At 55.9% G+C, this 27,994-nt stretch overlaps 14 protein-coding genes across 14 annotated transcripts; 7 read left to right on the plus strand and 7 right to left on the minus strand.

Annotated features, from left to right (window-relative positions):
- Window positions 1-577: 577 nt before the first annotated feature.
- On the plus strand, window positions 578-2,125 carry LTHEOB_6117 (uncharacterized protein; the record flags this gene model as incomplete). The annotated part of the gene is made up of 2 exons (XM_035515338.1): window positions 578-906; window positions 955-2,125. The coding sequence occupies 2 exons, from the start codon at window positions 578-580 to the stop codon at window positions 2,123-2,125; spliced, it is 1,500 nt and encodes a 499-aa protein (XP_035373248.1).
- A 1,282-nt stretch (window positions 2,126-3,407) lies between these two features.
- LTHEOB_6118 (Beta/gamma crystallin) lies at window positions 3,408-3,863 on the plus strand (the record flags this gene model as incomplete). Its single annotated transcript, XM_035515339.1, has 1 exon — window positions 3,408-3,863. One exon carries the CDS (start codon window positions 3,408-3,410, stop codon window positions 3,861-3,863), a length of 456 nt encoding a protein of 151 aa, XP_035373249.1.
- Window positions 3,864-4,797: 934 nt separating this feature from the next.
- On the plus strand, window positions 4,798-6,363 carry LTHEOB_6119 (Transmembrane protein; the record flags this gene model as incomplete). The annotated part of the gene is made up of 1 exon (XM_035515340.1): window positions 4,798-6,363. The coding sequence occupies one exon, from the start codon at window positions 4,798-4,800 to the stop codon at window positions 6,361-6,363; it is 1,566 nt and encodes a 521-aa protein (XP_035373250.1).
- Window positions 6,364-6,609: 246 nt separating this feature from the next.
- Window positions 6,610-8,747, minus strand: LTHEOB_6120 (Flavin-binding monooxygenase; the record flags this gene model as incomplete). The annotated part of the gene is made up of 3 exons (XM_035515342.1): window positions 6,610-7,712; window positions 7,770-7,951; window positions 8,017-8,747. The coding sequence occupies 3 exons, from the start codon at window positions 8,745-8,747 to the stop codon at window positions 6,610-6,612; spliced, it is 2,016 nt and encodes a 671-aa protein (XP_035373251.1).
- Window positions 8,748-9,916: 1,169 nt separating this feature from the next.
- LTHEOB_6121 (WD repeat containing protein) lies at window positions 9,917-11,979 on the minus strand (the record flags this gene model as incomplete). The annotated part of the gene is made up of 4 exons (XM_035515343.1): window positions 9,917-9,967; window positions 10,017-11,519; window positions 11,571-11,719; window positions 11,916-11,979. The coding sequence occupies 4 exons, from the start codon at window positions 11,977-11,979 to the stop codon at window positions 9,917-9,919; spliced, it is 1,767 nt and encodes a 588-aa protein (XP_035373252.1).
- A 476-nt stretch (window positions 11,980-12,455) lies between these two features.
- On the plus strand, window positions 12,456-13,605 carry LTHEOB_6122 (Rhomboid family protein; the record flags this gene model as incomplete). The annotated part of the gene is made up of 2 exons (XM_035515344.1): window positions 12,456-12,853; window positions 12,909-13,605. The coding sequence occupies 2 exons, from the start codon at window positions 12,456-12,458 to the stop codon at window positions 13,603-13,605; spliced, it is 1,095 nt and encodes a 364-aa protein (XP_035373253.1).
- Window positions 13,606-14,108: 503 nt separating this feature from the next.
- On the minus strand, window positions 14,109-15,306 carry LTHEOB_6123 (Hydroxymethylglutaryl- lyase; the record flags this gene model as incomplete). Its single annotated transcript, XM_035515345.1, has 2 exons — window positions 14,109-14,996; window positions 15,055-15,306. The coding sequence occupies 2 exons, from the start codon at window positions 15,304-15,306 to the stop codon at window positions 14,109-14,111; spliced, it is 1,140 nt and encodes a 379-aa protein (XP_035373254.1).
- A 365-nt stretch (window positions 15,307-15,671) lies between these two features.
- Window positions 15,672-17,305, plus strand: LTHEOB_6124 (Diphthamide synthesis DPH1/DHP2; the record flags this gene model as incomplete). Its single annotated transcript, XM_035515346.1, has 2 exons — window positions 15,672-15,858; window positions 15,999-17,305. 2 exons carry the CDS (start codon window positions 15,672-15,674, stop codon window positions 17,303-17,305), a joined length of 1,494 nt encoding a protein of 497 aa, XP_035373255.1.
- A 420-nt stretch (window positions 17,306-17,725) lies between these two features.
- On the minus strand, window positions 17,726-18,412 carry LTHEOB_6125 (uncharacterized protein; the record flags this gene model as incomplete). Its single annotated transcript, XM_035515347.1, has 1 exon — window positions 17,726-18,412. One exon carries the CDS (start codon window positions 18,410-18,412, stop codon window positions 17,726-17,728), a length of 687 nt encoding a protein of 228 aa, XP_035373256.1.
- Window positions 18,413-19,823: 1,411 nt separating this feature from the next.
- On the minus strand, window positions 19,824-22,014 carry LTHEOB_6126 (Phenylalanine ammonia-lyase protein; the record flags this gene model as incomplete). Its single annotated transcript, XM_035515348.1, has 2 exons — window positions 19,824-21,703; window positions 21,753-22,014. The coding sequence occupies 2 exons, from the start codon at window positions 22,012-22,014 to the stop codon at window positions 19,824-19,826; spliced, it is 2,142 nt and encodes a 713-aa protein (XP_035373257.1).
- A 724-nt stretch (window positions 22,015-22,738) lies between these two features.
- On the plus strand, window positions 22,739-23,638 carry LTHEOB_6127 (Methylated-DNA; the record flags this gene model as incomplete). The annotated part of the gene is made up of 1 exon (XM_035515349.1): window positions 22,739-23,638. One exon carries the CDS (start codon window positions 22,739-22,741, stop codon window positions 23,636-23,638), a length of 900 nt encoding a protein of 299 aa, XP_035373258.1.
- A 183-nt stretch (window positions 23,639-23,821) lies between these two features.
- Window positions 23,822-24,965, minus strand: LTHEOB_6128 (Short chain dehydrogenase reductase; the record flags this gene model as incomplete). The annotated part of the gene is made up of 6 exons (XM_035515350.1): window positions 23,822-23,893; window positions 23,947-24,290; window positions 24,343-24,359; window positions 24,411-24,744; window positions 24,824-24,873; window positions 24,931-24,965. The coding sequence occupies 6 exons, from the start codon at window positions 24,963-24,965 to the stop codon at window positions 23,822-23,824; spliced, it is 852 nt and encodes a 283-aa protein (XP_035373259.1).
- A 768-nt stretch (window positions 24,966-25,733) lies between these two features.
- On the plus strand, window positions 25,734-26,544 carry LTHEOB_6129 (Short-chain dehydrogenase/reductase SDR; the record flags this gene model as incomplete). The annotated part of the gene is made up of 3 exons (XM_035515351.1): window positions 25,734-25,805; window positions 25,857-26,013; window positions 26,081-26,544. The coding sequence occupies 3 exons, from the start codon at window positions 25,734-25,736 to the stop codon at window positions 26,542-26,544; spliced, it is 693 nt and encodes a 230-aa protein (XP_035373260.1).
- Window positions 26,545-26,695: 151 nt separating this feature from the next.
- Window positions 26,696-27,993, minus strand: LTHEOB_6130 (Galactosyl transferase; the record flags this gene model as incomplete). The annotated part of the gene is made up of 4 exons (XM_035515353.1): window positions 26,696-27,252; window positions 27,327-27,411; window positions 27,474-27,569; window positions 27,850-27,993. The coding sequence occupies 4 exons, from the start codon at window positions 27,991-27,993 to the stop codon at window positions 26,696-26,698; spliced, it is 882 nt and encodes a 293-aa protein (XP_035373261.1).
- Between the last annotated feature and the right edge of the window lies 1 nt (window position 27,994).

Genomic DNA, 27,994 nt, shown 5'->3' on the forward strand with positions numbered 1-27,994 from the left:
GAAGAGTATGCGCGTTGTTCTGGTGACCGTGCGCGAATGAATGCGTGACACTTCTGATTTGCTGCTTTGTAGGCTTGCACAGTACAGTACTAAAAGTAACGTTTTAGCCCTCCATGTCTGATAAGATTTTGAAACGTATAGGTGTATTCAACCAGGTCGTGCATTCAAGGGTGCGAACAACCGCCGTCCATGGTCAGTCTGTGTCATCAGTATTTTATCGACTTCTACACATAATGATGAATTTTCGTCCCACCTACGATGGAAACTGGACTCGTGCGCTTCCTACGTTCGTGAACAATGTAAAGACAATGACGTTCATGGTCGTTGTATAGATACAATGCAAAACTAACATTTGACGGTCGGCGCATTGTTCACGCGGTGGAGAGAACAATGCGGTTGTGAATTTGAACAATCCCCGAGAGCCCAACCTATATGATCATGTTGGTGCGCGCGTAGTACTCGAACTAACAAGCGCGTTCAAGTGTCTCTCCTTCTCTTCTAACCCAGGCGGTTTCTTTTTACCTTAAGTGTTCTTTTCTACTCCACGCGATCGACAAGCTTAGCCCCGGAAAAAAGAATGGCACCGACAGGCAAGGCTCGGGCACTCGCTGAATACGTCCAGTCGAGCATAGAAGAGAATAGAAACCTTGACCACAAGGTCATGGACAGTTTCTCGAAAGAGCCGTCCGGGTGGGCGCAGGTTCGCTCATTCGTGTCAGGCCGCCGTTCTCGGGAGAGTGCAAGCTTGGCCTCCAAGCCGTTGGCGGAGGAGGTTCCAGAGGCTGAGCGGCCCGCTCCCCTGGCCATTCGCAAGATTAATTCGAGAACAGTCGATAACGCAGCCGATATTTCCCCCATCAGCGAGCCGGACTCGATGAATAATTACATTCCCTGGGACCCGAGGATGTCAGTGACAGGCCTTGACACCACAACATCGCTGCTGACCCGTGACAGCACTGATAGCGCCCACATAGAGACCGCCACTTACGTGCCGTACGCCCGCTTCCAACAGCGCGACGTCCAAGTCATCGGCGGAGACAGCAGTCCCGTGAGCAGCACCCGCTCGGCCCGCACCGTTGGACCTGCACAGATGCAGAACAGCGAGCTGGACAGCGTCCTGCTCATGGGCTACGCCGCCCAACGCCGGCGCCGTATTCCAAACGCACTCCGCCCCGGCACACAGCCGCTTTCTCCCTCCTCCATCGACGAGAAGCCCGAGGAGGAGGAGGAGGAGGAGGAGGAGGTCAAGGAGCCAGAAGAGCCGACGATCCCAGAAGCGGTCCGCATCGCGCAGGCCATGCTGGAGGGCGAAATCCCTCCCATCACAACTGCAGCAGATGACGACAGCGAGCAACCGCCCTCCCGCTCTTCAGCCCCCTCCCTCCCCACCATCACCATCACCCACCCTTCCGTCAAGGACACCACCCGCCCTCGCACCGACCACCCCGCTCTTCTCCTCCGCCACAAACGCAGCAACCCCCGTCTCCGCGAACAGTCCAAGAACCGCCCACAAACCTGGACCTCCAATTCCACCCGCCTGAGGCGCCTAAACGGGCCCCTGCCCCCCACACCCTACGACATGGCCGTCTCCCTCGGCCTCCTCGGCGAGGAGGACCACCACCGTCCCACCGATCAAGACTCCACCCCCGCTACCCCCACCACCGTCGCCAGCGCCAGCAGCCGCATCAGCAGCGGCAGGTACAGCACCGCCAGCGGCGCTAGTAGTCGTAGTGGTAATGGTATTGGCAACCGCAGCAGCGACGGCAGCGTCATCACCATCCCGCGGCGGCCGCTGGGCCACAGGGACTTCCGGCCGGTGGCCAGCCGCGTCAGCGGGGCGTGGGGTCCCGACGACGTCGGCAGCGGAGACACTGGGGTTGGTGGGGATGAGGTGAGGTTGGCGTGGGTTGATGCGCCTGCGTCGGCGGGGACGACGGTGAGGAGTCCGCAGCAGTGGTTGGAGCAGTTTCGGCCGCTGTCGTTTGATGAGTTGAATGTGGGGTGTCGTAAGGAGGGGGAGGGGAAGGAGGAGGAGGAGGATGGGCAGACGCTGAGGAGGAAGGGGGCGGTGAGGGTGGTGGTGGGGAAGATGGGGAAGGAGTTGTGGAGGAGGTCGGAGCCCTGATAATGCATTAGAGAGGGGGTCATGGCGGCTGTGCTGGGCATGGTCGTCGGGGGGTTTTCATTCTTTAGGACTTTTCCTTTTTTTTGGTAGATTTCCTTTGTATATTTTACATACACATATCTGTATATCTCATATGCACATATTTAATGGAATATTACTACAGACTTTTAAATGCGAGAGTTCCCTGTGGGAACTGGTAGCACACTTGAACGTGAACTGTGAGATGAACGGTGCATGGAGCAAATGGCTTTGGAAAGAGGGTTTCATCGGCTGCCTTCCGGACGTAACTTGCATTGACAACTGGAAAAGCTTGTGGGATTTTCTGATCTGGCCAGATGGGCCGGAGGATATGAGTGTAGTGTTGGTTTGTGGTTGTTTGGGCTTAGTCAACGTTGCGGTAAGGCTCCGGAACAGACTGGAATTCAGAGACACCAGAACATTCTTTTTTTTGCTGGCGCCTTCTGCCAAACTGTTGGGTCCCAACAATCTGCGATTTCCACCCGTTTCCCAGCCAGCACGCCCACCTTGACCGGCTGCAATGATTCCGATCACCGTCTACCCGCACCTACTTAAACCCCTCATTCCCGCGCCCAAGCTCACTTCCCTTTCTCCTCAGCTCTCTTTGCCTTTTGGCTTAGATCAAGTGTAGTAGCTGTTCTTTTTAGTTTAATCTCTAGAACGTCCCTACGAGGGCTTTTCTATTGATTAAACTAGTTTTTGGAACCCGGTCAGTGGCCGCTGAGCTCCGCTTATGTCACTGACCACAGTGTCGCTAGTATTGCACTGCCGCTAGCCGACGCGACGGGTGTCATCGCGTTCACCTTCGCTGAAGTGCCTCACCTGTGGTTTTTCGTTGAGTCTCCCAGTGGCGAAAATGCCAATGGGAGCCCGAGGAAGAACCTGACCGGGTACAAAGCGCTTTGACCCTCTATTGACAACCGGGAAAGCGCCTCCAAATTTGCCACCCGTCTCTCATTGATGCGCTTTGTCTATTCCTCAAAACCACGTAACAACGAAAGCTTGTTCGCACGATGGCGGAAGGGTCCCGCGATCAATCTTTCACTCGACTTTCAATAAACCGCCAACATCAAGAAACTTTACGCGGCGCGGCATACGCCTGTTGACAGCCTATTGACACTCTATAAACTGTCCAGGCCACGCCACAGCCACTTCTACAAATATTTATCGAACAGCATGCCCACACCAGACACAACGCCTCTTTTACACTCCTTTGGGCTAGAAAAAGTACAGAACAACATATCACCGCTATCATCCATCAAAAATGCAGCTTACCACCATCGCACTCCTTGTCCTCACAGCCGGCTACTCTGCCGCTCTGCCTACCACCACCGACTCCTCCGCCCTTACTTTGGCCGTTGAAGTCCCTTCCGTCTCGCCACCACTCGATGTTACAAACAGTTCCTCTCCCATCTCGGCCCGCGGAGTCGGAGTCAGCTCTAACGTCTGGCGTGAATTCAAACTCTGCACCGACTCGAATCTGCGCGGGGTGTGCATGAACCAGCGCGTCCGAGCCGACCAGTCGTGCTATAACCTGTCCTCTTGGATGAACGACAAGGCGTCGTCTGTTTGGGTATCTGGGGCATACTGCTGGCTGTACAAGAACGGGTTCTGCTCTGGGGAGTCGCGGCAGATCCGGGGGCCGGTGCAAAATTTGGGGTCGATGGGGTTCAATGATAAGACCAGCAGCTTCAAGTGCCAGTACTACACGAATATCTAGAGTCAGTGGGTGGATGAAGACCTGTATCCCCTTCTCTCATTTACGTCCTACTTTCTTGTAGTTATTGGTGGTCCCTTTTCCTTCGTTTCTATATTGCTTATGGCCTCGTTCGCTTAGAGGACAATAGACATTCCACACAGCAAACCTTTCAAAACAAACTAAAATGGCAATCAGTTTGCTCAATATCCCCTTGCACATGATCACGCCGAATTTTAATTTTTGAGTGCTCAGCGGAATAAGTGGACTTGCAGTCAATACTGACGAAAGCACTGGCGCGCGCGTTTACCACTTTTTTTTTTCATGTATTCTTCGACCGAAATGGAAGCATTGGCTGAATGTTTGATTATTACCGAAACAGTACTTCTGCGCATCCGTCCTATTAGAATTATGTAGAGTTGGACGCATGGAGGGTGACAGCTGTGGTGGCACCTACTAGATCGGGTAGGCGATGCACGTCAGGTGGACAGGGGTGGCGCCTCACGTGGCTGAAGCAAGACATTCTGAACACCGTAGAATGGGCCTGCGTGCCATCTTAAATTGCATCATAATTATATGGGGCGTTTTTATTGCGCCTAGCGCCCCTGCAGGACGTGTGCGACGAGTGTGTAACCGTCTGGAGGAGATGCTTATCTGTCGCCCACGCCCTCTATTTGCGCTTCTTCCGCACAACCAACCCAGCCGACCTTGTGCTCCCGTCCAACATGTCTCAACACATTGTCACAAAAATTCAGCTGCTGAACCATGACAAGCCCGTAATCTGCTGTCCTTGCCTTTTCCCTTTGTGCCCCCGGTGTACCCGCCCCACAAAAATACCCGCGCCCGCTCCGCCGCCCGACATCACTTAACAAAATCCGCACACACACCCGCATTCGTATTATCACGAAACACACCGGCTGATCGGAATCCCAATTTGCAGTTCAGCTATGTCTCAGACATGCCCGCACGAGCACCCGTGCCGCAGCAACAGCAGCAGCAACAAAAACAGAAGGCGCGACCCTTGAACCCGAGTCTGCGCAGAAACCACCACCAAACATGGACCCTCGTCAAGAACCTGCCACTTATGGACGCGCCGCGCAACCCTGACCAACGACCACCATCCAACCGCAACAATAAAGTCAACGCCGTCGTGCAGGTCCACCCGTCCTTCCGCAGCGAGATGCGGCCACCGGGCCCGCTCGACGGCTCCGCCGAGCTCATTTACATGACCAACATCGCTCCGTCTCCGTCCAATGCCGCCACCCGACCTGCCGACGCCGGCAAAGATCCTGACGAGCTCATGTTCGTGCTGGAGTACCGCCCCGAGATCATCCGCTTCTGGATCGACGAAAGACCGGTCGGCCACCCCAACGTGTCCAAGGAGATTCGCAAAGGTGTCCTGGACGACAGCAGGAATTGCTCTGTCATCAAGGTCTGTCTTAATGGGGGTGCTCGTGAGAGGAGGCTGTCGCGTGAAGCTCCGTCGGCACCGAAGGAAAGCGACATCTACCTCCCTCCGTCCAGTCGCGCCTCGAGAGTGTGGATTTACCTCGACCCCAACAAGAGCCAAGATGCTGAAAACCAGCAAAAGATGGCTCCCAATGGAAAGGAAAATGCTGAGATCAAAGTCCCCGCAAAGCCTCCTGCAAGCTCTTTGCAGCGGAAGCTTTCATTGAAGAAATCTCAAAAGCCGCCGCAAAAATCTTCGCCAGCATCGTCTCGGAACCAACAAGAGCAACCATTGCGCAAGATCTCGCAGGATCAAAAAGGACGTCCCCAGGAGAAGAAGTCACAGAATTCGTCTACCAAGGCGCCCCAGAAGCCCCCGCAGGCACACCAAGCCCCGGTTTCTTATGGCATACCAATCCCCAAGCGCCGAAGCAGCAAAAAGGCCACCCAGAGGTCTCCTCTCGCCATCCACCCTCCAGCCACCATCTCTCCAAGCCCGCCAGCGAAGAACGTGGAAGACATCTCAACCGAAAAGCGCGAACCGCTTCCAACAAGAAAGGCCTCGACCCGCCAGACGGATCGTACCAAGAACCCCTCCAACACTACAGAACGCACTTTCCGCAACCACTCAGTACCCCCAAGAACGCAGGAGCGCAGAGAAATTGCAAAGGAATCGGAACCGGAGTACTTGAAGAACGACGTCTTGAACGACATCTCCCGCCTAATGACCAACTCGGACCCGTTCGGCCGCTTCCACAGCAGCTTCCCGGACATGACCGACAGCGACGACGACGAGGAGGAGCGTGACCACTTCCCGGCGGCAAGTAGTCCGTTCGACTCGGTGCCGACGCTCGGGCAGGCGCAGGTCGGGAAGTTTTACAAGGCTGGCAAGAGGGCGCAGTCCAGCATCTTCTTCGAAGAGAAGGAGGGGGAGGAGCGCAAGATCGAGGTTTCGCATGTGGAGAAGCCGGAGGCGAAGGCGAAGATGCGGGAGTTTGCGAAGCCTTCGAGGATAAAGAAGTTGGTGGGCATGACGTTGACGGGGGTGTGGAACAAGTGCGCGATTCAGAAGTAAAGTGGGAAGGGGAAGCGTAGATGGTTGTGGGAATTTGCTAAAAAAAAAAATTGAGTTCCGATCCGATGTCATCTGATGAGGGGGACACATGTCTGCGAAGTCCAGCAGCAGCACAATCTTCTCCCCCGGATTCCTCCACAGTATGCAGTGAGAATAAGAAGAAAAAAAAATGTCATGTGGTATCCTCGACTCGTTATCTTCACAGCGTTCCCATGCCCCATCTAAGCTCCAAGCACACACAGCCTCTCAGTACGAGAACGGCCTCACCTTATACACCTCCTTCTCCTCCGGCCTCCCCGGCACCGGCTTATCCAAGAACTCTGGATACAAATAAAACGCCAAATCCACCCCATCCCTCTGCTTCTGGCTCCACCCATCCCCCAACCACGCCATCCGATTAACCTCTTCCCCCTCCTCCCCCTCCCCCACATACTCGTACTCCCAATCCTCCCACCGCGGACTCCTCAACGCCTCAATACAATGATTCGTACTCCCCGGCCACAGCCCCGTGATCTTCCCCTCCTCACTCCGATACCAGCTCCTGCACTCCTCGACGAAGACCGTCCCCTCGAAGTACGCGTCGACGTACTGCGTGAAGTCGCGCACGCGGCGCGCGGAGACGGCCATGCTGCGGATGTTGTCGCGCTGGATCTTGCGCACGCACTTGACGATGTAGTCGCCCGTGCTCTCGATCATCATCGTCAGGCTGCCCGAGCCGATGGCGCTGTTGGGCCCCAGCATCATGAAGAGGTTGGGGAAGCCGTCGGTCGCGAGGCTGAGGTAGGATGTTGCGCGGTGCTGCCAGTGGGAGTGGAGAGTCCGGGTCCCGCTGGTGGTGGTGGTGGTGGTGGTGGTGGGCTTGGCGGCTGGGTCTACGCCATCGGCGGCGCCGTTGTTGCTTCTGACAGCGCCACCACCACCACTAGTTCCTTCTTCGATGATGACAGGAAACGGCGGCGGCGCCGACACGTGGAAGCCCGTGGCGCAGACGAGGGCGTCGATCTCGTGCAGCTCGCCATCCTTCGTGCGGACGCCACGAGGCTCGATCGCCGCGATACTCTCATTCACAAATTCAACATTGGGCTGGGTCAGGGCTTCGAGGAAGCCCGGGCCAGGCGTCAAGCGGCGGCAACCCGGGGAGAAGGACGGCAGCAAGGAGGCGAAGATGTCCGGGCGGGCGGCGAGGCGCTGGCGCATGTTGTCCTCGAAAGCCTTCTTGGCGCCGAGGTTCATGGATGTGCCGCGCATGGTGACGGCGTGGATGGAGTTGGCGTCTTCTTCGACGGCGAGGCGGAATTGGTGGTAGTGCGAGGGGTCGGATTGGAATTTGGCTTTGAGCTCGTCGGGGACTGGACGGTGTTAGTCTGACACGCATGGTGGTGGATGAAGGAAGGGGGCCACTCTACTTATGAAGCTGGTAAGGCCAAGCTTGTCCCACATCTCTTGACCAAATGGTGGGGATATCCAAGTCCTGCTCCGGATGAAGCACGAGAGCTGCGTCCCAGGGAGCCTCTGCAGGCTCGGTATTATTTGGATAGCACTGCTGCCAGCACCAATGACGCCCACGCGCTTGTTCGTGAAGTCGTACCTAGTCCACTGTCAGCAACCCAGATCACCACTTCAGCAGCATCAATCCACCCGCCCACTACTCACTTCTCATTCCACTTCGCCGAATGCATCACCTCCCCCCCAAAGCTCCCCAACCCCTCAATCTCCGGCCACGCCATCGTATTCAGATTCCCCCTCGCACTCACAAGCACCTCCGCCTCATCCACAAACACCCTCCCCGTCGCCCCCTCCCTCACCTCCACCCTCCACACGCCCCTCCCCCGATCAAACCTACACTCCTTCACCTCATGCCCCAGCTTAATAAACCGATCCGCCCCGTACTCGCGCGCCGTGCGCTCAATGTACCGCTGTATCTCGGCGGCAGGCGCGTACAGGCTGCTCCACTGCGTGTTCGGCGCGAAAGAGTACTGGTACGAGTGCGACGGGATGTCGCACGCGCAGCCCGGGTAGCGGTTCTCCCACCACGTGCCGCCGATGCCGGCGTTTTTCTCGTAGATGCGTAGCGATACGTTGCGCAGTCGCTCGGGGATGCGGATGCCTAGGTATACGCCTGAGTAGCCGGCGCCGACGACGATGACACGGAGCGGGCGCTGGTTCTCGACGGGCGCTTGGTGGAGGGTGAAGGTGGAGGTGGTGGGAGGGGAAGAAGATGTCTTGGCGGCGGTGGTCGTGGTGGTGGGTTTGTGAGGAGGATGGCTGGTCACGCCGTTGGTGGCATTGTTGGCGGAGTCGATGCGGTGGAGGAGGGCATCGTCAGGTGGGGTGGTGTTGCTCCTCGCTGACAGTGACTCGGGGAGCGAGGGTACGGCGGACATGGCGCTCGAGCAAGGACGGGTATGGAGAGTGACAGCGAAAGCAAAGCTAGAGCGAGCAAATCAAAGGCGCTCGGCAAGAAGACAGACTAATATATCACACAAATGGCTTTCAGAGAGCAGTGGAGTGGAAAGAGGGGGGGTACATCAACAACATAAAAGCAACACGCGCGGTTCAATCCCGCACACCATTCACCCGCGTGAATAAGCCACACATGGGTCCAACGGTACTAGACTCCTTGTGTTGGGGACACCGGTAGGGACCACCGGCAATGGCCTGCTGTCCAAGGCTCATCCCAGTCCATTGGCCAAATGAGGGGTAGAGGCGCTGCCGGCGATCGAGCAGCCAGTAAGCAGTTGGAGTGGATAATAATGGCATGATTTGCGGAGGATATGTAACATGTTTGCTCCACACCTTCAGAATGAGCGGTATAGACAAGCGTTGTGCCCCTCAAGCTTCTTCCCCACAAAGAGGCGTTGCGGGGTTGCTCTGTGCTCGGCACTGCTCCTTACAAAATTGCCGAAACGGTCGTAGTCTGGATGGTCGGACTGAAGGATCGCTCCCGTTATTGGCTGACTTTTTAAAGTGGTGACCAGACGGACCCGGAACAGACAAAGCGAAACCGGCCATAAGAACTCGACGGATTGCCGACAGGCCCTTGTCGGAAGTACCGGCCGGTTCTGGAGCGGCTCCAATTCCGAACCCACCAATGACTCGCCACAGACGTCAGGCGCATCTCGTCAAGTTCCCAATTGGCTGAATGGCCGTATGCTGTACACAAATCCGAGGTAACTGGCTGCAGGAGTGGAGAGGTACCAGCCCTCGGTGATTGGGTCAGGAATCCATCTCACCAGGTCCAACACTGGCGTCAACGTCGCATGTAACTGGCTGCCGGGACCGAACGACGGAACCGGGCTCGCGGGGCTCGGAACTAATGCATTGGGTTCAAGCCGCCGTTGACTGATCCAGCGCAACAGGTGTACATGTTTTCCTACCCTGTCAACTCCACGCTCCGTCTCTTGTCCACCCTTCTCTGTCCAGCCAAGAAATTCATGAACATTTGACCCTTTGCCAATCCAGTCGTACGCAAAGAAACGCCGCCAAAACAGTGCGCCCAAAATGTCTCTCTCATGGTGAATCTTGAATGCATAATTGCGGTCTCCTCGTATTATTACACTTTCTGCGCCGTGGAATTCATCGACCAGAAATTGATAATCGCAACCTGCAACTCGCTGTTAGTGTCGAACTTCGACAGCCGGGAAGAGACATACCTGGTTCCCCAATTTGTACGCCAACTTTTTTCCGTCTGCATCCCATCTCAGGAGATGCTCCAGCTCCGTATCCCGTGCATCTGGCAAAGTGGTGTCCCATTTTTGTTCGTCGTTGTCTGCCGGTTTCCACTTGGCCTTTGCTATCCCGACTTCTGGATCCCAGAAGGTCACCGTGTCGGTTCCAGCAGCGGCCAGAAGATAGCCATCTGGTGAGAAGGCAATTTCGATGACTGAACCGCTCGAAAATCTTTGCACGTTCTCAAATGGCTTCTTCGCATTCCAAAATTGAACCGTCCAGAAGCCAGAGTCTGAGGATGTTGCGAGCAGGCGATGCGAGTCGGCGTTATGCGAGGCGGGATTGGTAATCGGTTGGAATTCAAGGCCGGTGATATCTTCTCCCGGTGCGAACTCGTGCGTGCGTATTTCCGTGTCTCCGGGGAGAATGAGACCGAGTTTTGGATGAGTTTCGTCGGAAGCGCTGCTGCAGGCTATAATGTTGCAGACGGGATCGTAGCGGAGGTTCTCCCAGCGCGTGCTTGTTGTGAAGGATTTTTGGACTACCAGCTTGTTTTCAGCGGTAATTTCGTAGACCTCAAGGATTCCGTAACCGGCCACGACAAATGTCGAGTCGTTCATCCATTCGGCTGCGAAAACGGGATGGTCGGTCTGTGCGCTGTAGAGAGGCTCCTGCTTTATCTCCTTCCACACACAGATGCGCGAGTTGACATCTGTGCTGCACACGCTCAGGAGGAGGTTCGCTGGCGCGTTGTAGCGCAGAGCAAACACACTGCCAAGCACAGCCGTGACCAAGCGTGTCTGCAGTCCGCCTTCGCTTAGATGGTAAAGCTTTCCTTTGGTCATCTTCTCGCCGCTGTCTGCGGTCATATCTTCCAGCGTGCCAATGAGTGCCTCGCCAGGCAAGGTCCAGGCGACAGCGGTAACGGTTGGGTGATTCAGACCGATGTCCAGGTCTCGTGATACGGGTTCTGTCGGGGCGTCTGGCTGGGTTTGTGATGAATTGGGGATGTGGTAGATGCGTAACAGGGATTCGCCAGCCGTTAGGAGGAGCTGAGGCTCCGTGGGACTCCACTCGGTGTGGACTACAGTGGCTCCTGGCTCGTCAATTCGTAAAAAGGTGGTCTGAGGCCCTAGATCTGTGATCTTCTCAGTCTGCAGCCCGCCGCTTTCGCCGAGACTCAGGGTGGTGACCAAGGGCGCCACTTCTTCCTCGATAACCGAATCAGCATCCGAAACAATGGCTTCCGACTCGGCGGGAGCGCCATTAGTTTCGATCTCCATATCGCCATTCACACGCGCCTGCGCCTCATTGCTGCCTTTCTTCTTCTTCCGGGCGGGGGCGTCTCCATCAGCGGCGGTTCCATTGACTTCTTCCTTCCGCACGCGTCGGCTCGACAGGGTTTTCCGGCGGCGCGCGTCGCCGTTGTAACGGGCAAAGGGACGGCCGTGATCGCGGCCAAACTGGTAGCGGCGTTCCTCGGTACCCTGGCAGTCTTAGCACGATGCATTCTCGATAGGGGAGCGGCGGGCACGTACATTGGAGGCAGCGGCGCGCATATCATCGAGCCACAGGCCATCTTGGAGCATGCGCAGCAGCGTGTGCGTCTGGACCTTGTCGGCGAAGGGCAGCGTCTCGGGCTCATCGTTCCAATCATGCGCCAGCGCCAGCGCTGCTTTGGCGTATCCTTTTGAAAATTAGAATGGACGGGTGGGCAAGGCTTTCACGGATGCGGAGGTCGGCGCGCGGTGGCGGCGGAGCAGCCGAGCTCGGCTTCGACGCGCGAGCAGGGTGCGCAGGCAGAGGTGCATCCAGACACGACATGGTTTGGCGGGGGCTTGTGTTTGGGGAGAAAACGCGTGCATCCGGGAACAGTGACGTACCAGCCTCTTGCAGATACCTCCAGACCAGGTAGTTGACGACGTTGGAGGAGAGGTGCTCGGTCATGGCGCATGATGTCGCGCGCGCGCAGCGGGCTCCCGGGGGTGGGTTCCTGGATCTTGGGTGGGTGAAGCGACCTGTCTGGGAATGGGTCTGCGGTGTGGAGTGGAGAGAGGCTCGTCGGGCTGGGTGCGGCGCTGGATGGACCCGTTGCTGCTTTGCTTGGCGCGCAGGCTCCGGCTGCCCTGGGGATGGATGATCGGCGCGAGCCGTCTGTGCAAGAGGGCCACAGCCCCAGGCCCTGCGCACCACGTCGTCTCACAAGGGACCAGCCCAGCCTCCAGATCGCCAAACTCCCGGCCGACACCACACCACCACCACGCTCCGCTCCCTCTGCGCGCGCCCGTCGAGGCGCCCCCGCCGAACCTGCTCAGCCAACCCGCCGCTGCATCCCCGCGCCGCATCTCTCCCAGGCGCCCCGCAATCCAGGGACCTCCCAAAAGCTTTCCAAGCTCCCCGTGTCCCTCTCCAGCGCCTCCGCCATGCGCATCAACGTCCCACCCCTCACCCGCGGCCTGCTGGTCTGTCTGTTCATCTTTACCCTGCTCAATTGGATCCTGCGGCCGGGCTACAGCGACTGGGTGCAGGGCGTGGGCAAGCCGCTTGTTAGCGCTGGAGATGGCGCCCCATACCTGGCCATCATTCCCTCAACAGCTATTGTATACCCATGGGTCTTTCTGATTGCAACCGTTGTGGAGGAGAACATTTTCGGCCTGTTGATCACCGGCCTCACCATCTTCTACGGCGGCCGCTATCTGGAGCGTGCCTGGAGCTCCGCCGAGTTTGCCAAATTCGTTCTCTTCGTTTCCATGATACCCAACATATTGACTTATCTCCTTTACGTCATTGGCTATGCCGTTTCCAAGAACGAGGAAGCTATGTACGTCTCGGCTTTCAGTCCGCCCAACACAAGCAGTTTACTAACGTTTCCACAGGACGGCAACGATCTCCGGTGGCATCGCGATCCAAGCCGGCTTCCTCGTTTCTTTCAAGCAACTGGTCCCGGAGCACACCGTCTCCATCGCTAGGGGCGCGATCCGCATGCGCGTCAAACACTTCCCGATCATCTTCCTCATCGCCAATACCCTCTCCGGCGTCCTCTTCGGCACCGAGACCGCCACCTTCCTGTCGTGGTTTGGCTTCTTCACGGCGTGGATCTACCTGCGCTTCTTCCGCATGTCCCCCTCGCTCGCCTCCACCTCCACCGGCGAGGACGCCTTTGTCCGCGGCGACGCGTCCGACACCTTCTCCTTCGCCCACTTCTTCCCCGAGCCGCTGCAGACCCCGGTTGGCTTGTTCGCGGATCAGGTTTACAACGCGCTAGTGGCGATTAGGATCTGCACGCCCTTCTCGCACGAGGCCATTGATGCGGGCAACGAGCAGGCGATGGCGCGCGCCGAGGGCGGTCTGCCGAGTCTCATGAACCCGGGCAGAGGAGCGAGAGGAGGCCGCAGGGAAGAGGCCGAGAGGAGGAGAGCGCTGGCGCTGAAGGTGTTGGACCAGAGGTTACAAGCCGCCGCGAACAAGCCGCAGCAACCCACCGTCCCCGCACCGCCCTCCGGTCCCTCGATATTGGGTGAGACAACGTACGAGCCGGAACGTCACGACGAGCCGCCGAAGGTGGCGGCTTGAAGATATGCAAACTAGGTCTGGATGTAGGAGTTTTGTTGAGGAAGAAAAGTCTACTTTTCCTTTCTGTCATTGTACGATCGACTCGAGGACGACACGTCTTGTACGGTATTGTTTCATCATTGGTTTCTGGCGTAGACGCCCCTTGACGTTCGCTGGGCATTCTCCAGGCGAGCTCATGACAGACGGGCTTCTTGCCCGCGCTCGTTTTCTTTACATTGTTTTCTCAAGCACGGAGTACGGGAAAGATACCATTGCTTTAGTGGTATTTCGTCTCGGGTCAGTCGGCCGGGTAGATGGCAAATAACGTGGATGATATATATCCAAATACCCGTTGCACATTGCTCTTAACACATCACTTTTAAGAGAGATAAAAAACGATGATTTCGAATTTTTCAGGCTCTGTGCCGCGCAATGTATGCTATGCTAAATCAATATAGATCTTCAAAGACCCCCCACCCAGATAACTCCACTCTCACCCTTTCAGGAGAGGCTCTCAACATCTCTCAACACCCCTCCCCTTTCTCCCTAGCGATCCTCGCCAGGGTCGCCTTACCTGCCCTGCTCTCATTGGTCCTCCCAATCTCCCCTGAAATCCACTTGCCCACCTCCGCCAACTTCTGAATATCCACGCCGGTCCGCAGGCCCAAACTCTCAAACAGGTGCACGAGATCCTCAGTCGCGACGTTGCCGGTGGCGCCAGGGCTGTACGGGCAGCCACCGAGCCCCGCAACGGCAGCATCGAACTCGCGCACGCCGTGCTCGAGGCCGACAACCGTATTGACGAGGGCCTGGCCGTACGTGTCGTGGAAGTGCAGGGCGAGGTCCTGGCGCTCGACGCCGGCGGCCTGCAGGGTGCGCAGCAGCTCGCGGGTGCGGGGCGCGGTGCCCATGCCCGTCGTGTCGGCGACGGAGATGATGTCGGCGCCCAGCTCGAGCAGCGACACGGCCAGGTCCGCCACCGCGTGCGGGTTCACGTTCGGCCCTTCGTACGGGCAGCCCAGCGCGACCGAGATGTAGGCGCGCACGCGCAGCTTGTTGTCGCGGGCGCGCGCCATGAGCGGCTCGAAGCGCTGCAGGGATTCGGCGATGCTGCAGTTGGTGTTTTTGCGCGTGAACGTCTCGGTCGCGGCGGTGAAGATGGAGACTTCGATCTCCGGGGTCGGGGACATGGCGGCGGCGCCAGAGGCCGCGGAGGGCATGGCGTTGGGGTCTTGTGACGAGGTGTTTAGTGCGGGGCCTTTGTCGGTGGCGGCAGCGACGTGGGCGTTGTAGACATTGAGGAAGTTGTCGAGGCCTTTCTCATTGGGCATGAGAAACTGGTAGATTATAGGCTCGGTCGATTTGGGGGGAGTTTTGAGGATGTGCTCGAGTATCTCGGAGGAATTGGCCATCTGCGTGGAGGATGGTTAGCCGACGAGCGGGGAAGTTAGGAGTGGACGGTTGGCTCACTTGAGGTGTCCATTTCGGACTGACAAAGCTGCCAGCTTCTATCACCTTCAAGCCAGTTGTGGCCAGACGATTGACGAAATCTATCTTGGTGTTGACGGGGATGCTCGTCTTCTCGTTCTGGAGACCATCGCGCGGGCCGACCTCGACGAGACGGACATGATCTGATGTCGGGGCCGAGAGACAACGGCGCGTAAAGGTTGGGAACGTGGGACGGGCAAGCCTCCGGCAGGTTCTTCGCGCGATGAATGACATTGTGGGAGTACTGAGGTATGAAAATCGGACGGAAGCTGTTAGAAGCTCTAGTCAGGGAGTGTGGAATGACATCGTGTGGGGTAACGTTAAGCCGGGCCTAAGCCGATAAGGCTGAAACTAATTGCCGTTGCTTTGACTCGCTTTCCGCCGCCTGATCGCCCGACTGCCCAGCGCCTCGTCTGAACAAAATATTCGGCCTGCAACAACCCCAATCCACTCCCTCTACGCCTGTTGATACGACTCGCCCACCGCACGCATCGACTGATTGCACCGAAGCATCTTCCAGTCGACCAACTTTTTGGGTGAATTTCACCCCACATCTTCCATCGCGCCGCCGCCGAAAAATTCACGACCCCGCTATCGACATGGAAGAGGATCGGGCTGCCACAAACTTGGGGCCAACTCCTGAGGAGGAGTTGAGCGGCGAGCCCAACATTGCTCCCAAGCAGCCGAAGAAGAGATTCGTCGGCCGTAGGGCGGCAGAGAGTGCTGCTGCTGCGAAAGCGAAGGCCGACCCAAACGCAAATATCGAGGATAGCGGCGCAATACAAGGTACGATGGTGATATGATTATTTGGGTGCCTACAGGCCTGCGCGACCCAAGGGAATACAGTCAGCGGCGCGCAGAGGCTTGGGGCACAGCTTTGGCGGTCGGAGGCTTCGTTGTGGACATGTGCTAACAGTCGTTTGCAGTTGCGCAACCCCGGAGAACAGCACGCGCGCTGAATAACATTCCTGCCTCTATCCTTGAAGATCCGGACATCAATGCCGCTATCTCGCTTCTTCCCTCAAACTACAACTTCGAAATCCACAAGACCATCCACCGTATCCGCCAGAATGGCCACAAGTCTGTGGCACTCCAGCTCCCCGAGGGCCTTTTGCTCTTCGCGACAACAATATCCGACATTCTCACGCAATTCTGCCCCGGTATAACCACAACAATAATGGGTGACGTCACATACGGCGCTTGCTGTATTGACGATTTTACTGCTCGAGCTTTGGGCTGTGATCTGCTGGTTCACTACGCACATAGTTGTTTGATACCCGTTGCGGTCACCAAGATCGCAACACTGTATGTGTTCGTCAGCATTGGGATCGATACGCAGCATCTCGCCGACACGATTGTCCGGAATTTCAAGCCGGGACAAACCATTGCCATGGTAGGCACAATTCAGTTCAACGCAACGATCCACGGCCTTGCGCCACAGCTGCGGAGAGAAGGTTACAATATCATTGTACCCCAAATAATGCCGCTATCCAAAGGCGAAATCCTGGGCTGTACATCTCCGCGCTTTTCTACTCCTAAGCAGAAGTCCGAATCTCTGGCAGTCTCAGCTACTGGAAAGGCTTCCAAGGACGCACCAATCGAAGCCGACTGCCTGCTGTACCTCGGAGACGGTCGCTTCCACCTTGAATCCGCTCAGATCCATAACCCACACCTACCTTCATACCGATACGACCCATATAGCCGTCGCTTGACTCACGAGACCTACGCACACACTGAGATGTACTCAATCCGCGCGTCAGCGATCGAGACTGCAAGAAAGGCACGGAAGTGGGGTCTCATCCTCGGTGCCTTGGGCCGCCAGGGAAACCCGCACACCCTCACGCTGATTGAGAACCACCTCAAGCAGAAGGGCATCCCGTGCATGAAGATCCTGCTGAGCGAGATTTTCCCGGGCAAACTCCAGCTCATGAGCGCCACTAAAGAGGAAAAGAAGAAAGCAGGGGTTGACGAAGACAGCGCGAACGTGGAAGACGGTGGCGTGGAGGCATGGGTCCAGATTGCCTGCCCGAGATTGAGCATCGATTGGGGTTATGCATTCCCCCGGCCACTGCTGAGCCCGTACGAGGCGTTGGTAGCGCTGGGTGTCCGAGAAGGGAAATGGATGGAGAAGGCAGGGCAGGAAGACGTCGGCGAGGACGTGTACCCCATGGACTTCTACGGAAAAGAAGGCTTGGGCAGGACGACTGTGAGTAGTGTGCAGGTCCAGGCTTGATAATTGGTTCCAGAACTCACAGGGCATTAAAATTTTTGTTCCATTTGCTAAATCCTAAGAAAATGACGTGTAGTATTTCGGATGGCTTGTTTAATCAGTGCGATGAATTCCTGGCGTGTTTCGGTGCATGGAAGTCTGCGATTGCGGGGGGAAAGAGATTAAGTCAATTTCAAGAAAATTACTCATTGCCAATGGCGGGGGATAAGGGATCAATTCATTGCTCATTACATCTTTTGTGAGAAAACATACACCGAACAGATCCGCTAGATTCGATATAGAGCTAGTCTGAACACCATCCAACCCTTCTTTCCAGCGCTCGTTAACCACGTTTCGTACTCATCAACGTGTCTGCCAAATCAAACCAACTTACAATAAAGGTAAGCAGTTCTACATGACCAAGGTCAACAATTTGAGGGCATACTATAGGTTGCTCTCAAGCTGACGCAAGTAATTTACGAAATCTTCTTCCGAAAGGGCCCCGAAGTCCATTTCCGTGTCGATATTCAGCAACGCGTCGTAGCCGGTTCCATGGAGCTGTTGCTCACTCGCGGAGGTCAACGCCGACATGACATTGTCTAGGATTCGGTCGAGGTCCCCCCGATTGTCGAAACGCATGTGCTCAAGTGCTGCGAGAGCTTCGCCCGCTTGCGGATTGCTCCAGTCCCAGCGGGGTTGCCATTGAGGACTGGGGTAGTTGTTGGACTTCCTCTGAACCGCAGCATTCCATGGTCCGACGATTGAGGAGTGGGAGAGCAAGCCGAGCATGACATTGTTCATGTCCCACGATGCCTTTCCCACCCCACTCTGTTGGTGAGTGAAGAGGTGGTCCTGGCGAAGACCGAAGTCGTCAAAGGCTCTAGCGCACACGCCACAGGCGTAAAGGCTCTTCTTGGATTCGTGGTGTCTTGTCTCGAGGTGGCAGCCTGAGCAGCCGACTTTTTTGGTATGGCGAGAGTAACCCAGTGCCGTGGTCCATGATCCGTTACATTCGTTGCAGTGGTAGTGCTTCTGGGGTTCATGATGTTGCTCGATGTGGTTGTTGAGGTTTCCCTTGCTCTTATACAACTTCACCCCGCAGAACGGACACCAGTGTATGGAAGGAGACATCGGAAGTTTCGACGGTGGGAAAGAGGTAGGAAGTATCGTGGGTGGAGGTCAAGACAAAATATTTGATCGTTTCACTTGCGCTAAAGGAAACCCAGAGGGTGCCAAATCTGGTAGCATGGAAAAATAAGGGAAGAGGAGATTGTTAAAATATGCCACTCATACTTCTGGTGATCGCACCTTTCTTCAATTTAGCATAAGCAGGCATTTTTTTTTCTTTCTTGTTGGACTACTTCGTCCAAGCCCGCGGAAGAATATGATTCGGTGCAAGTATTTCCTATTCTGATCGGGTTCTTATCGATAACTAAATGATATATTTTGGAAAGAAATGATGAGATACGGAAGATGATTGCGTGGCAGCACAGAACAGAAGAGAACGGGGTGTTAGATCCAACAACAGCACAGGATTATGCGAGATGTTCTCCTTTGATCCATGCTGCGACGCAATCATTCCCTGTAAAGTAGGGACGTGAGGCGTATACACCAATCATGCAAAATGACAAGACTCGGAAAATTATTGCGTGGCAGCATAGAGCAGAGGAGAACGTCTTAAGTACGGAACCAGAATCCGCCAGCTGCCGAATGGCTTGGTCTAGGCGCAGCTTTCGCCGGCCTATCGCTGCTCGTCGCGTAGCGCCGTTTTTCGCCTTGCGTCAAACTCGTAGGTCAACCAGCCACTCACATGCTGGATTCTATTGGTTGATTCTTTCTTCTGTGGAGCACAATGACTGTCGGTAAGTGTAGGTTACGCGCTGTAAGCTTCCTCCCGAGATCATGACCTTTTTTCCCAAGCTGCCAGGATCTCGCTTCCACTCATTGTGGTGCGAAACTACCTCATGCACCCGTCCGCTTTTAGCGCGATGGCGTCTGCATAATATTTCATTGCTGCCCAACAAAGAGCCTCATGGTCGACAGGCCTCGGTTGCTATCAGGATCGCGGCAACGGTGTTACCCGGTGAAACAGCCGCGCAGGCTCTTCCCGCCATACATAGCATCAGAAATGCATGCAGCCAAAGACACGCATTTTCAGTAGTTAACCTCTGTCCACAATCTATACACAATCTTTTATTTCCGCAAGCTACGAGAGATCCTAGCAAGGCTGAGAACGTTGAAACCGTATGACGTCATGCTAACCCCCCAGGCCAGCCTTGCGGCTCTCACGACAAGTAAAAGCACAAGACAATAGAACTCTCTTTCTCAAGCATCCTCAGGCAAACCTCGTAATCATGAACCCTCTATCTACAATCAAGTCTACTTTCCTCCGCTACCTCAGCCATCCATACACCCACCTTTCCCAAAACATCTACTCATACTCATATCAGCCATTAAGCAACATCCCTACCTCCCGCCCTCTTTCCAGCCTCAACACCTCCACCCCACTGACTCCCCATAAAGTCCATCACTCAACCCCCCCTCAAACACCATTCTCCACCAGCGCCTCCATAATCGGCTTATGTAGCAACCCCGCTCTCAGCGCCTCATAGATGATACTAATCCAGTTGCCCACCGTCTTCCTCTGCCTCCCATCCCCTCCCACCTCCCCATTCCGCACCCCATACTCCGGACAATCCATCAAGCCCCTATGGAACGGCACACCGAGTTCCACACGGACGAACCGATAAACCTTCCTCGACGCCTGGCCGAGATACGGCGGCGTGAGGTCGACATGTTCTTCAAACATGCGGGCACGCAAGCCCGCATACGTCGACTCCAAAATTTCCTTCAAGGAGTTCTCGAAAGCGTGAGCCTTAGCGGAAGAGTTAGGGACGCGGTACAAGAACGCCATGGCAGCAGCGCGGGCGGCGCTGGCGGCACGAGGCGCGAGGTCCTCGTTCGTCGACGAGTTCCACTTAGCCTTCAGCGCGGCCCAGACCTCTTCCTGGACGGCCTTGGGGTCGGCGAAGCTCTCCTGGCTGGGTTCGGCGTCGTTGAGCGTCTTGATGAGGGTGGCGTTGAATGATGCGTAAGCCTCCGCGAGGAACTTTGACTGCAGGACGCGCAGGTCGAGGGCTTGGCAGAGGGCGTAGAGGTATGCTGCGCACATTTGGCTGAGGACCTCGATGCTTTGGAGCGTGTAGCGGGAGGAGATGAGGGCGAGCGAGTTCACGGCCTGGTTGTGGATTTCGGCGCTCTGTACGTGGCTGCTGACCGGGTTGGCAAGGTACGCCAGCTCGGACATGTAGGCGGCGAGGTTGATGTCGATTCCTTTGCAAGTGAAACTCAGACTTGGGTCATCCGCTGAGAGGTTAGGAGGTAGGCCTTTGCTTAGGCCGGAGTTGAGAAGCTCTGTTCCTTGGGCAAAGAGCAGCTTGCCAAACATCTGAATGGCGGTGCGGGTTTTCTCCATGGCAGAGGTTATGGATGCTGCTTGGAAATTTCCGCCGTGATGAACAAGGTCAGTATTGACGTCAATCAATGGATTATCGGTAGTTGAGTTTAGTTCGACTGATATCTGTTCGGTGGCGAGAAGAAGGTCTTCGAGTTGCGGGCCAATCCACTGGGAGGAAGTGCGAAGTGGATACCGATCCTGGCACAAACCGGCCATGTGCATATCCTTCTCTCCATCAAGACCGGAAGACAGACGAGAACCTTGGAGGAATCCGTAGATGTTCGAGGCCACCTCTATCTGACCTCTGTGTGGCCGGACCCTTGCAATAAAAGGACTGAAGGATTCGGCAGTTCCGTTGAGAGCCTCCACAGCCATGGCAGTGAGAGTTTGCGTAAGAAGAGCCAGGTGATTGGCCTCGTAGATTGCAATGGATGCTGCAGAACTTGAGGCGGATGTACCGTTCAGCAATCCAAGTCCTTCCTTAGCACCAAGGACTACCGGTTGCAGGTTGCGAGACTGCAACGCAACACTGGCAGGCATGATCTGAGAGGGGGTTCCGACGCGCACGAAGATGTCCGGGTTGCCCTGGATAGCACCGGCAACATACGAAAGCGGTTGTAGGTCTCCGGAGGCGGAGATACTTCCGCGCAAAGGGATGACGGGAGTGATGTCGTGTTCCAGGAGGGCCATGATAGCGTCGATGACAGCAAGGGAGACAGCCGAGTGACCACGCACAATGCTATTCACGCGCTGAAGCATCAAGCCCTTCACCCAGGAAGTGGGCATGGACAAAGCGCCGTAGTCATCGACATGGTGAAGAGCGCTCTGTTGCTGGCCGAGGAATGGCCGTCCAGTGTCGTTGCTGGAGAGGATGCCGCTTTGCTGGTGCTGAATGAGAGCGCTTTGAAGAGAGACGACATCGTTAGTGCGAGTATCAGCGCTGCCGCCGTATCCAGTATTCACACCTGGAGATGATGTCAGTATAAGCATGTACTGGCGCGAAGGTAGACTCACCGTATACTAGGTCACCCCTGTCAAGGTGGCGCTGGAGCATCTTGACGCTTTCGTCGATCCTCGACACCAGTTGTGGTGACTTGTCGATGACGGGTTTCGAGCCATGTCTGGCGACAGCAACGAGGCCGGGAATCTCAAGTGACTCTCCGTCGACAACCACGTTGGACTGGTTGAGGTGCTCCTTTATCCTCGCCCATGAGTCGTAGGTAGAGCGAGCATGGGCGGTCGAAACCGTCGGAGCTGGGAGGCTGAGGTCACCCATTTTGGCCGAAGGAAGAGGAGGAGGATTGTGGATCAAAAAATTGTAGGGAGAAGCCAAGACGCTTAAGTTTATATGTGTGGCGGAAGCTGCAGGGAACAATGCTTCTGCAACCGGTGAAAGGCGCGGTGAATGCAAGCTGCCGATTCGATGCGTCGGGCCCTCCACGGTCGACAAACGTCGGGGATGCTGTTTATAGCCAGTCCTGGGCAGACGTTTGACGAGGGCCTGCTTTGCGAAGTTTCACCATGATGGCCATCCCTGGCGACCAACGGTCATGCTGTGTCACTCTGATGGCTGTCCTCGAGCTGCGGGAAGGCGCGAGGCTGCCGCACGCGAGAAGGAGCCGTAGCTGCACCTACCTGCAAAGGCAAGAACCATCACACCGATTATCCTCGTGCTCATTTGTCCAGTAGCCTGTTCGGGCAGGCTGCAAACTGATAGCAGGCAGATCGTCGCTTACATGCAGTTAGCTATAGGCGCTACAAGTGTCATGGCCATAGCATGTGAGGTTCTTGGCTTGGCCAAGAAGAGCATAGCCAGGAGAAGGCTCCGCGCGGATCACGGAAGCAATAGCGGTGGGAGATCTCGGAGAGCCGCGCGAAGTGGGGAAGAGCTCCCGCGAGTCAGCACCAAGGGTGCAGCGCGTCATCCATCGCGCCGCCAGCTGCAGCCCGAAACACGCGCGTCACACTGCACCTCCACACCGCATCCTGCGACTCGACTAATGGCCACCCACGACCTGACTCAGCTCCAGGAGAAATGGTCTGCTTTTTACAAGGACGAGCTGCCACGTCTGGCGAAAACTCGCGGCGACTCCCAGCCCAAGTGGCCCGTCGTGTTGGATCACTGCTTCGCTCGTATCATTCTTGACAATGCAGTAGGCGAGGACAGACCCTGGATGGAGCGCGTCCGCGCCCCAGCTACTAAGCATATGTCAAGGCAACAGCTCCAGGCAGCTTTAGACCTGGGGCGGAAAATAGCCAACGGCGAAGCCGATCTCAACAAGCTGAACCAGCGAAGTCTCGAGCTGAGAGGCAAGAGTGGTCCGAAGAGGAAGCATGCCGAACCGGACCGAGATACGACTCTGAACGTTGCGAAGAAGCAGAAGAAGGGACCGAGCACTGGGGATATCCGGAGTCATTTCTTCAGCGACAGTCCAAAGATGGAAACACCCAGGACCACTTCCCCACCGCCAGAGATTCTCCAGGCCAGGAATACAATTGCGGCATTAAAAGACCTCACCGCATTCCGGCGCTTTGCTCTCGTTCTCTTGACCTACATTCCCAGAGGCCGATACAGCACCTACGGGGCCATGAGTTCGTACATTACCGCCCACCACCACAAATGCAGCGCACGAGCCATAGGCAACGCCATGCGCAACAATCCCTTTGCGCCCACTGTGCCCTGCCATCGGGTCCTGGCACATGACGGACGGATTGGTGGATTCAACGGTGACTGGGGAGAACAAGGCAAACATGCGGCTGAGAAGAAGCGGCTCCTGGCAGCTGAAGGTGTTACGTTCGACAGCGGTGGCAAAGTCGTAGGTGAGCCATACAAGGACTTTCAACATGATGCTGAAATTGCCACTTGGTACGACCGATTACTAGGCAGCAGCAAAAAGTAAATACTGTATGACCAACCTATACTTCACCTATATCTGTTCAGGGAGTACTCGATGCAACGGTGTGTACCGCTTCAAACCCCAACTCCTTACCGGTTGAGCAATGCGACATGCGATACAGAGGGATATTGTACAGCACGCAAAACTTTGGATGACAAAGGAAAATAAAAAGGTCGCGAAACTGCCCTACGCAGTCTTCTTCGACCTTGCTGTTCCAATGAGCTTCCACAGGTTGAACATGCGGAAGAAGACAGCATCCTTCGAGCACCTATTAGCAACAACTTTGGGATAAAGTATTGGACTAGGCTCACCATGACGCCCTTGGGGAGGAAGTTGCTGAGGAACCACACCACCCAGGACTTGTTGCCCTCCCACACCCACTTCGGTGGAGAGGACTTCAGGACCTTGGAAACGACGCTCTTCGCGTAGTCATCGCTGGGCATAGCACCTTCCTGGCTGTGCTTCAAGCGCCTCTGATATTCCTCGTTAAGAGGGATGTAGTACGAGTCCTCGGGAAGCTGGCGGTCGGTCCGGGCAATGTTGGATTTGATACCGCCGGTAACGATCGTCACGACGCGCACGCCGAAGGGAGAGAGCTCAACGCGGAGAGTGTTGCTGTACTGATGGAGGGCGGCCTTGGACGCGTTGTAGACGCCTGGTCAGCTGTTAGCTACTGGCTCTACTTGTAGAGCGGGCTCTAGACGTACTTCCGAAGACATAGGGCCTGCGTACAGTCAGCACATGTAAACCTCGCACATCCTCGTCGGACACTCACATAACGCCAGCCAAACTGCCAATCTGCACAATGGTGCCCTTGGCCTCGATCAACAGCGGCGCAAACTCCTTGCACATGCGCATGACCGAAAACACGTTGACCTCGAACGTCTGCTGCACCTCGTCCATCTCAATGTCGAGCGCCGGCACCGTGTAGTTACGGCCGGCATTGTTGACCAGGAAGTCGAGTTTTCCATTGGTGAGCTCCTCAATCTCGCGGCGCACCTGCTGTATGCTCTCGGGCTTGTCGACTTCGAGGGCGACGGTTTCAATGCCCAGCTCGGCAAGGTCGGCGATGGCTTCGGTGCGACGGGCGGAAGCGAAGACACGCAGGCCTGTGCGGAGAGAAGGAGGGCGATTGAATCAGCCGAGGAGCGCGAGGGCTGCAGCGGTGGGCTCATGGGGAGGAAGAACCTTTGGAGTGGAATTCTCTGGCAAGGCTGTGACCGATGCCGGACGAGCAGCTGTGCGCACGAAAGGTCAGCGGGGATTCTGGCGCGGAATACAGATAGGAGACATACCCGGTGATCAAGACAGTCTTGCGCGTGTCGGCCATTTTTGCGTTGTGAGGAGTTGTTTGTTGCGGTTGAGTGGAGAGGGCGGCGGAAGGCAGAGAGATAGATAGCTTCCACATTCCCCGCTAGGAACCCTGTGCCTCGGCGTCATAGCATCGTTTGCGCCATTAAATACCTGCAACACCGCGGCATTTCCAACACCTTCCAGATATTATAGTTTCTCGCTTCTTGCCTGCATCTATTGGTCAATCTGAGGAGCGCCATGATCATCGAGAGGCTTACGTCCGTACCATGGTATCGTTCGATCCATTCCCGACTTCGTTAATAGCTCTTCCAGAGATCATAGCCAAGCCCAATTCCTTAATATTATTTTTAGTTGAACTACCCATTAGGCAGCTTGGCACCCATACTCAATCCCGTTTCCCTAAGAGGAAACCCAGTCATTTTTCAACCGGTTGTAGAGATCAACAAGCTTGCAGGTGGACTCCCTACGGCAACGACTTTTACAAATTTATCGAAAACAAACAACATGCTGATGGTCATGATTGCTGGACCTTGCTTGAAAATAACGTGGAAAGGTTCCGCGATCATCGTACCATTCTGATTGCTGCTGAATCAATTTAGCTCTGAAATGCGACAGTGAGCAGGCAGCAACATCAGCGGAACGTCATCCCCGCATATATGAATTTGTCAGCCCTTCCCCTCATTCCTGTCACTTCTCGTGAGCTGTAAAAAAGCATTTATATGATGGAACCTCCGAAATATCCTTCTTGAGATTACTAGCAAATATTTGTTTGCACTGAAAGAAAATGCCGACTGCTATCATCACAGGAGCCAATTCTGGCATCGGCCACGAATTTGCCAAAGTCTTGATCAAAGAAGTAGGCTCTCCTCTCGCAAACAATGAAACTCAAAACTTATGGAAATAATAGGGATACGACGTGCACGCCATCGATGTCCAAGACGGGGAGGGACTCAAGAGCTTGGGTTGCAAGACGTCCCAGCTAGACGTCACATCAGAAGACGCCATCAAGAAATTCAAGCAGCAATACGGAGATGGACCCCTAGATCTGCTGTTAAACGTAGCTGGTACGCCAAAACTGTATCTCAACACTCGAGATAAAGTTTCATGCTAAGAGACACCACTCCACGACAGGCGTCATGGACGCGGCGCACGACTCGCTCACCACGCTCAACGCCAGCTCCCTCTCCAAGACCTTCGCCGTCAACACCTTCGGCCCCCTACTACTAACGCAAGCATTCCTGCCCAACATCCTGAAGTCGTCAAGCCCGCGCCTGGGCTACGTGTCCAGCCGCGTGGGGAGCATCGCGGACAACAGCTCGGGCGGCAGCTACGCGTACCGCTCGTCCAAGACGGCGCTGAATATGATCTGCAAGAACCTGTCCGTGGAGCTGAGGGACAAGGGCGTCGTGGTCGTCATCATGCACCCGGGAATGGTCAGGACGCCGCTCACGTTGACCTTGGAGGGGGCGCACGGGATTCCGGGGATGGTGGATCCGGATGAGGCGGCGGGGAAGCTGTACAAGATATTGGTGAGCAAGGGGATTGAAGATACCGGGAAATTCTGGCACAGAGACGGCGAGGAGCTTCCTTGGTGAGCGATTCTACTGCTTCTTCCGGGGAGAGCCTGCCTCAAAGTAGGTTAATCTATCATCATTCGGATATATGAAATCTTCAAAATAAGAGCTCTCCACAGTCCAAGCTAAGATTAAAAAAAAAAAAGCGAAAACAAACGTACCACACACCTAATCACCTAACCTCCAACCTCCCCAACTCCCCCTCCACCCTAGCAATCTCCTCCTCCACCTCCGCATACCTCCTCGCAATCTCCCTCATAACACTCCCCCTCTTCGCCCTCGCCCCCGCCCCCGCCCCCCCTCCACCCCCCACCTCCTCAAACTCCCTCAACCTCTCCTCCGCAATCCCCTTCCTATGCTCCAACTCCTCCCTCTCCCTTTTCAACCACGCGCCATACCCCTCGACCGCGGCCTCCAGTTCCCCCTTCCCCCCCTCCTTCGCAACAGCACCCAACATCGCCACACTCAACTTCAACTCCAACCCCTTCGCGACGGCCGCGAGGTGCTCTGCCTTGGCGCGCGCCGCCCGCGCGGCGCTGCCGTGCACGGTCTGCTCGAGGACGCGGACGACGACCTCGACGAGGCGGGTCTGCGCGTCGAGCGTGGCGGCGGCGAGGTCGGCGAGGGCGGTGCGGTGGGCGGCGAGGGATGCGGTCGAGGTGGTTAGGTCGGCGCGTTGGTCCTCGGCGATTGTGGGGAGGTCGGATATGGTGGAGGGGGTGGGGTCGGCTGTGGTGCTGGTCAGCGGCGGGGATGAAGGATGGGGAGGATGGGGATGGGGATGGAGACTGAGGAGGACGGACATTCGGGGGTGGCGATGCGGCAGAGTTGGAGGGCGGTGGATTTGAGGTGCGTTGATAGAGCGCGGGAGATGGGGACGATGTGTTCCTGGTTTAGGTTAGTCGGTTCGGTTTGGTGGTGGGATTTGGAAGGGGGAGCGGGGGGCGTACGGTGAAGTATTCGATGTCTTCTTGTAGTATTTCACGGTCAGAAGAGGGGATGCGGCCGTTCAGCTGCGCGGCGACAATAGTCACGACTTCGTGGAGCTGGCGGGTGTCAGCAGGACGGGCTGAATTTCCTATGAGGATCCGGGGCCATACTTCATCAGGAAGATCGGCTGCTCGTGCACTGAGGCTCTCGAGAGAGCTTTTCAAAATTTCTGTCTTTGCTAGGTCGGTTCGTTTTGTATTTAACTCCTGTACCAATTAGCAAAGGCACAGAACCGAGCTTCAAGGTCATTCAGAAAAAGGCATGGCCAACTAGCTCATGAATGCACACCGTGGAAATTTTGACAGGGTTGCATATGCGCAAAGGAAATATACGTACTTCCCTTGCTTGATCTATCAGGCGCTGCTTCTTTTCATCTTTTGTCGACGCGTCGGGGTTGAGCTTGTTTTGCGAGATGTCGTCGTACAGCACCTTGAATTTCGGGTTGCGCTCAAGAACAGTAGGAGCTATCGGCGGTAGCATT

The sequence above is a fragment of the Lasiodiplodia theobromae genome (assembly GCF_012971845.1).
Source record: "Lasiodiplodia theobromae strain AM2As chromosome Unknown scaffold_17, whole genome shotgun sequence".
Lineage (NCBI taxonomy): Eukaryota > Fungi > Ascomycota > Dothideomycetes > Botryosphaeriales > Botryosphaeriaceae > Lasiodiplodia > Lasiodiplodia theobromae.